Source organism: Anser cygnoides, chromosome 13 (assembly GCF_040182565.1).
Source record: "Anser cygnoides isolate HZ-2024a breed goose chromosome 13, Taihu_goose_T2T_genome, whole genome shotgun sequence".
NCBI classification, from domain to species: Eukaryota; Metazoa; Chordata; class Aves; order Anseriformes; family Anatidae; genus Anser; species Anser cygnoides.
Genome location: NC_089885.1, coordinates 14,361,354 through 14,369,216, shown reverse-complemented (window position 1 = coordinate 14,369,216; position 7,863 = coordinate 14,361,354). Strand labels below are relative to the sequence as shown.

Sequence of the window (7,863 nt, the reverse complement as noted above, 5' to 3'; positions counted from 1 at the left end):
TACTGAACCTGTTGCTGACTCAAACATGATTTGTTACATCTATATCTATTAAAGCTGGCAGCGTGAACATATTCACAAAACAAACTATAAAAAGGCACGTCTTAAAAATAGTATTTACTTACCAATAAAATTCCACATGAACAAGTCCTGTGATAGAGTCTTGTCTTTCAGTATTTTGCACCTTTCTTCTACATATTCTTTCATTGTGGATATAAATAGTAAAACGCTAATTCCTCATGCCAATTCTTTGCTAAATGACATTCAATATTTCTGTAAATACACATTATTCCCATTTTTTTTATAGAATTGCACGTGTACTACCTAGGGCTGAAAGAACTGTTTTTAACACTGAGAAAAGGTACCAAAAGAAACGATTCCTTTCTCCTAAATCCAGTTATGGTAACATGGAGACATTTTATGGATAGTTATATTGGATGAATAGATGGAATGAGTAACATCAGATCATTTAGATAAAAATAAATATTGACCAATATATCACCCCCATTCAACATTTCATGAAGATTTGAAAATATAGAATTATTAACATAGAATAGTTAAATCATGACTTGAAATATTGCCAGTCTTTAACCAAAATATGTGTAGCATATAGCAAAACCATCACACTTCTAATACAATATATTAGCAATGGATAGACCATCCAGTTGGAGGAGTAGTTACACAAGCAAAGAGTAGCTGCATGCAAAGCAAAGAAAATGGTGAATTAGGAAACTGATTTTTAAGGGCTACTGTGAGGTATCACCAAGGACTTTGCAGTGAAAAATATGCCCTCCAGCAGAGACAAATTGTGAAGTCCAGAAACATGTGGCAGATTTATTTTCTAAAAGTTTCAATAAACTAAAATAGAGAGTGTTGTAAGGGACTATAACGTTTGTTGATCCTTCTTTTATTTAGAATTCCCTATAGTAAGATCTAGGAAAAGAAAAGTAGGGTCTTAAGTGTGTAGGCTTATTTGCCCATTTCAGTCTCACCCTGCAGCTCCATTAAAGAGAATGAGAAGGGGAAAATATCAGTGTAATGTGTTGTATTTGTACGTTGCTCAGTACCAGGGAATGTGTTCTGTTAAGACAAAGAGAGTAAGATGAGGTCTCTGGAGTCTGCTTTGCCATAAATTGCATTTCTGTGCTGTTACATTTCTATTTACTTCAATGATCCTATCCTGGCATACAATTGGTACAATAAAATGGAGAAACCATTTGAAAATTAGTGCTTACAGTCTTGCAGCAAATAACGTGAAGAGCGTAGTACAATAAGGGCAGGCCTGATGGGATTAAAATGGGCTATCATTAAACTGGTTTAAGATGACTACAGAGGTTGTATTCCAATGCCTTTGGGATTTATAGATTAGTTTTATTATTCTGATTAGGACAGTCAGAAGAGAGAGACTGCAAGTAGATTTTCTGCATCTTATAATGAACTCAAATAACAGTGCACGGATGAATGGATTTCTGTCCATGTGTTGTTAAGGGCTCTGTACAACTGGAGGAGTGTTATGTCTTCAAGGGTTAGTTAGTCTTTCAAATAAGAAATAAAATTCAAACTTCTGTGACTGACAGCAGCAGTTTGTATAATTCATATGTTGCAACCTCACTTCAATAATTCAATGCACAACTTCTTTTTTGAAAAAGAAGTCCCTTATTTTAAGCAATAGAATATCTATTGTGGATTTTTAACACCAACTCCCACAGAACAAAATTTTGGTTCAGGGTACACAAGCCTAATAAAAATAGGTTTCATTCAACGTTTTGCTAATGTGGGGCTGGAAGATTTGCTTCTTGTATTTCCTGATAGGAAGACAGTCCCTGCCAGCAGCGCTGCTTTGCTTTTTAGGCATAAACAGGCTGCCCATGATAGGCTATAGCTGACTTGGTTACACATACAGAGTCATCAAAATCAGTGGATTTGAGGTAAAAAGGCCAATCTCATAAAGACAGTCTATTATAATATGAAAAGGGGATGCTACTTGAATAACTCAAAAATAGAAGGCTGGTACAATAGAAAAATCCAGCTCTCCCAGCATGCTTGTAGATGTGCAGATGATTTAGAAATGACCACATTATCAAGCAATACCCTACGGGTGCAGTCGATCTGTACAGGGAAATGGTTAGCCTGACACCCACAGTCTACACTTTTGGGGGCTCTAGTTCACTCCAGCTCCAGTCTGGTTCCATGGACCGAACACAGTTTTATCTGAAAGAAAGGCAGGTTGTGCGCTCTGGGAGGCAGACCAAAGTAAGGCAGGTAGGGTTGTCTGAGCAGTTTGCTTCAAAAGTGCGCTGCAAATCCAAACTACAACTCTCATACAGATCCAACCCAATTGCTCGATGTAAAATCATTACAACCATGAATAATTCTGCTCATTTGAGAAGTATCCATAGATCACAAAGAACGTTACAAAAGTGGCTAAAGATGATTATCACAGCTTAAGAGAGATGATCACCTACTGGATTGCTTGACCTTCTTGGGATGTGAGAAGGGCATCACTTTAAACTGCAATCAGCTCCTACCCCAAATTTCAAAGTCACTGGCAGAGCAAAGGGTAGCATTGATCTGGCTCATAATGCTTTTTTTTTTTTTTACTACATCATATTACAAACTTTTTTTTTTTTTTCATTTTGACTTGCTTCCCAACGCATTTACTCATTTTCAACATCTGGGACAAGGAAAGGAATAAAAAATCTGTCAGGCTGATGGTTTTATCAAGATGCATGGTTTTACTTGCTTGCTTTAGATGGAAGTACTTCACAGAAGGGAGCTCCCAGTCGCAAGTCACCAAGGACAAAACAATCCCCACAGCAAATTTTCGCAGCAACTTTGCTGGCTCCGGTCCTGCTCAGCCCAAGAATCTCCACTAAGGTCGCCTGTTGATGCTCGGGCAAATGAACAACTCCTTTGAGCCTACGCTGAAAATTTCAGCTGCTTTATCTTCGTCTGCCACACACTTTGATTTCTTTGTTGTATGCTTTAAAAAATTAGGAACTCCTGGTGAAAATCCTTTCAGAGGCAGGGCAGGGCATGGCATTTCTCCATGACGCAGACAGTAGTGACTCAACTGCAAATGGTCAGTTTCTGTCCTTCTTCATCACAGATGGACTAAACACTTTCCTCTTCTTTTGTGATACTGTAATCTGTTAGCAGTGTAACACTGATTTCTGAGCCGTGTGTGCTGCCTGTGATTGACAGGGCTCTGGTAGGTGAATTGCTTTGGGTAGCACTGGGAGGCTTTGTACGAAGTTTTGCCTTGCAGCATGAGACTTGCTTTTTAAAATGTTGCCGGAAACTTTTACTCAGCCAATAAAGAGCAAAAGGGTTGACACAAGAATTGCTGAAGGCCAATGCACGGGAAAAAATAGTAGCTATCAGATGAAAGGTGGAAGCATCTACAGAAGAATGGTATGTAAAGGAGCGGTATAGGTAGAGGATGTGGTTAGGCAACCAGCAAAAGGCAAACAAAGCAACAAGCACCAGCACTGTTTTTGCAACTCTCTTGCGGGATTCAATCTACAAGAAAATAATGCATACCTGGTATTAATAGCAATTAGTAACATATTTATGTACTTGCTGCTGATTTTCAAAGGAGTCTAAAAGCCTAAATGCATTAGTGACCAAAAAAAACCCCAACATGAAATGGCAAAGAAAAAATAAATAAATAAAATAAATCGATTTCATATTTTTTTAACAAAGTATTTCCAATGCAAAGCACATTCCCCTTCTATTATAAATCACATGGGAATCTCAGCTAGATTAGGATTTATAAGTAAGTACAGGTCAGCTAACATGGATGAGGTCTTACTCTTTAGAATTCAACTTCATAACTCCTGAGGTTCATAGGGTCATAATAAAGCAAAGCAAACTTTTAGGGAAAAAAAAAGTTTCTCTTTAGGAAAGCATGTACACTCACAATTAAGTTGATGAGACATAAGTATATGCGTAAGTGTACAGCTGCATTTGGATTGCTAATATGCACTGAGTTTATGGAGAATTTTATTCATCTGTTTGTGCATATTATTGGAGAAGGTTTTGCACTCAAGAATGAAGATTTGAATCAGCTTGACAGATTCTGGAAAATTGGACGCTTTAGTCCTTGATCATAACTTACCTGCTTACGGGCGTGACCGTGTTCTTCTGCTGGCATGTTGAATGTACTTTTATATAAAGTTCTGGCAATGAGAAAATAATAGACAGAAATGACAGCTAATGGCACAATGTAGAACACTAAGAAGCAAACCAGGGAGTGAGCTTCCTGCAGTATCTTCTCAGATACAGGATAGGGGGCACATGCCTCAAAAGTTACATTTTTCTCAGGATTACTGAAAGAATACAGGTCTGAAAAAACGGCCTCTGGAATAGCAAATATCATGGAGACAATCCAGACAGAGCCAGCTTTACAGCAGGTCTTCAGGAGCGCATCTGAGGTCTGCAGTTCCAAGGGCTTAACAATGGCTCTGTACCTAAAAGCAACCAACACCACTGTCAGAGTAAATACAGTAGTAGTACAAGCACTGATCGTGTAAACTTTCTGAGGATAAAGCCATCTAAATTTTGAAGAATCATCTTGGAAATGAAACATATACTAGCTCATTATAATTAAGATGAAAATGCAAAAGTTAGTTTCAAGCATATATCGTTTTAATGAATTGGCTGGCAGGACTTGTGATTGAAGCCTTCCTTAGTGAAGGCGCTTTCTACTGTTTGGATTAGAATCAGTAAACTCTCCTAGTTTCGTGGAGCTCACAGAAAGATAAATGAGAGAGTTAGCTGCAAAACTGGTAAATGTATGAATTAAGTTAACTGGCTTATAAATACATGAAACCATCTATGTGCACTCTTCGTTTCCTCCTTGTTCCTAAGATCCTAGCTGAGTGCAGTGATCTTACTCAAACTAATGCTCAGGTGTTCATTCACATTCATAAAATATGAGCTAACACTGCTGTTGATTCATGGCTGTGATTCTGCTGCATCTGGACTGAGTGAAACGTATGAGAAAATCTGGACAAATCTATGGATGAGTCAAAATCTCTGTGGAAAGGGGACATGGAAGAGGAAGCAGCTCCCACAAAGGTGGGTGAGGCACACGAATCAACATACCCTGCTCTCAAAACATCAGTGACACTTAATGATGCGGACAGAAGAGGTCTTTCCAGGGGTGCACAAGACTGGCATGAAAGGAAACATAGTGAAAAAGGATCCAGAGAACAAGACAGTTCAGATGTACTATTTTGCACAAGCTGAGGATCTGGTCTTCTCTTTCTCCTCTAGTCAAGTTTAAATAGAAAACTGAAGTCTGGATTGTTGTTTATCAAATAAACACAATTTTTATTGACCTCAAGCTCTTCTAGTGTACTGGAACATGATTGTGCCCATGACTTATGTTCTGAATTGTCTGAGTAAGTTTGCCATATAGTTATCCTGTGAAAACATCTTATGGAGTATTTATATAACAGCTACTATGAAGAATCAAATACAGAAGGAAGTGTCTCAATGATGGATGTTGAACTGACTTCGTGCAGGACCACAGTCTTGAAACTGTGATCAATATTTCAGTGAAAACATCATCTTAATATTAGTAACAAATAAAATGCAAAATGTTAGGAATTATTAGGAAAGCAAAGGATTGAAAAGAGAGATTGTGCAATTATCTTTATGTCTGGTTCAGGCAACTCATGAATACCATGTGCTGCTCTGCACACATCTCAGAAAAACATACTAAGGACGGAATATAACATGAGCAGCCTGGAGAGGATGGATAGGGATTGTTAAGTCTTCTGGCACAAGAGCCAGAGCCATCAAATGAAGCCACGTTCAAAACAAAACAAAAATCAAAACAACAACAAAGAAGAAAGAAAGAGCAGTGGGAAAGTCATTGCTAACCAAGTTCAAGAAGAGACAGGACAAGGATCTAGAAGAAAAATACATTGAGGTTATTAAGTAGACAGAAACCACATCTGCTCAGGAGATCGTCTGAAGGCTTAGGTGTGTTATTGTAACATCACTGTGTTCTTACCCTACCTATGTGTCTTTTCTTGTCTTCGTATTACCACTGCTTGAGTCTGGGTTTCGGCCTGCATGGACCCTTGATCTGACAAAGCATGGCCAGTCTTATGTTGGCCGAATTGTTTTAGGTTACAGTAACAGTAGCATTACTTGGGATTTAAAGTCTGGACACGTGCTATTACATACAATCTACAACTGCTGATATCTGAGATGAGAATCTTTTTATTAGTACTAAAACTAAATTTGTCTTTTTCTGCTCCGTGCCATGCTCATGCTGATTGGTCTGGAATCTCATCATAGTATTGTTCATTCAGAAAGGAGGTGCACTGAAAAATGGTTATTCAGCAGTTCCTTACAACAAGAGTCAGATGGGAGCACTGATCCCTATTAACAGTGCTTCATTTGTACCCAGACTTTAATTTCAGGACTTCTGGGCTAAAATATATCTGGAAAAAATGTAAGAACTGTAAGCTCAAAGCAGAGAAAGTATTCCAATTGTGCCACGTTATCTCACACTAAGCACTTACCAACATGAAAACTACTATAAGTATTGCAGTAACCATCAAGTCACAAGAGTCATGAAAGTAGTTTGTCCCACAGTCTGTTCTGAGTTTACTTTTGGCTCTTCATCCCACATGTCACTTGTTTTAGTTCTAAGATTTTAGAGCCTCACTGAGTGCACAGGAGTAAGACAAAGGATTTCCACTCAGTCATTTTTCACAGTTTTATTTTTCATCTTCATTGACTACTTTAGTGCACCACTAGATAGCACCAATATACTGTCTTTTCCCTGCCTTAAGCAATTTACCTTTTCTGTGCAATGGAGAAAAAAAAAAAGTACTTCAAAACTAATAAAAGGTCAGAAGACTTAAAGAGTCTTTCTCACTTCAGTCTATTAAAAAGAACTGTTCCAATTTTTCTAACACACATTTTTAAAATAAATGGGAGGGTTTTTTCTTTTTTTTCAGTCCATTAAAATGTGCCATTTACTATTGTGCAAAATGATCATTTCTGCTCTTTTATTCATTTCTAATTTCACACTGGCAAACCAGTTGCATCAGACCCACCTGTCAGCACTGAGAACAGTCAGTGTGAACACTGATACTCCAACTGAGGTTAACTGGATGAAAGACAGCAGCTTGCACCCAATTCTTCCGAAGATCCAGGTATCCACAATGTAACGTGTTGCATCTACAGGCACACAAGTTAATAAAAGCAGTAGGTCTCCAAACGCCAGGCTGGTGATGAAGATGTTTGGAACCGTCTGCATTGATTTAATCTTGAAAAAGACTTTGATGAGTATAGCATTTCCAAGGAGACCCACTGAAATGATCACAGCATATGTAACGTAAATTGTGCACAGTATTTCTAATCCTGGAAAGGAGTCTTCAGTCCATTTTTCACTTGTGGTTTCATTATCAATGATTGATTTCAGTTCTGTACCATTTGTAGATGCACACAAAGTCTGATTAGATGAATGCAAGTATACCCGAGACATTTCTTTAACTGTTTCTTCTCCCCAGGCTGGACTTAAATTGATCCAAAAAAAAAAAAAAAAGTTTAGTAATTAGCTTGCAGCATATCAGCAAGGTCAATAGAGAGGTACAGATTAGTGTCTGAAGTTAAGATTCCCGTTGCACATTGACTACTTGCATCCCCTTCTGGGTCTCAAAGCATGCCTAGGATAAATGCACACAGATCTTGTTCTGAACTGTGTAGGAGGTGGAGAATTTTTTTATTGGCTTTTCAGCTAGTGGAGCAGAGAGGGAGGAGGAAAAAGAGAAAGGGAGTTTCTTTAAAGATAGTAGCAGAAATGGTGTGGATTTTTTTTTTTTTTGGAGGTATCTGGCA

The 7,863-nt window shown here is 38.1% G+C and overlaps 1 protein-coding gene across 1 annotated transcript; it reads right to left on the bottom strand.

Moving 5' to 3' along the window:
* BRS3 (bombesin receptor subtype 3) lies at nt 1-7,863 on the bottom strand. Its single transcript, XM_048078305.2, has 3 exons — nt 7,080-7,863; nt 4,118-4,469; nt 1-3,519 (listed from the first exon to the last, which is right to left on the bottom strand). Exons 1-3 carry the CDS (start codon nt 7,508-7,510, stop codon nt 3,112-3,114), a joined length of 1,191 nt encoding a protein of 396 aa, XP_047934262.2. The 5' UTR covers nt 7,511-7,863; the 3' UTR covers nt 1-3,111.

Coding starts and splice junctions, on each gene's coding strand:
- BRS3 (XM_048078305.2), bottom strand. CDS start 7,510: ATGTCTCGGGTATACTTGCATTCATCTAATCAGACTTTGTGTGCATCT. Junction 4,470..7,079: donor ACTGTTCTCAGTGCTGACAG/GTGGGTCTGATG, acceptor GGTTGCTTTTAG/GTACAGAGCCATTGTTAAGC. Junction 3,520..4,117: donor ACGGTCACGCCCGTAAGCAG/GTAAGTTATGAT, acceptor ATTTTCTTGTAG/ATTGAATCCCGCAAGAGAGT.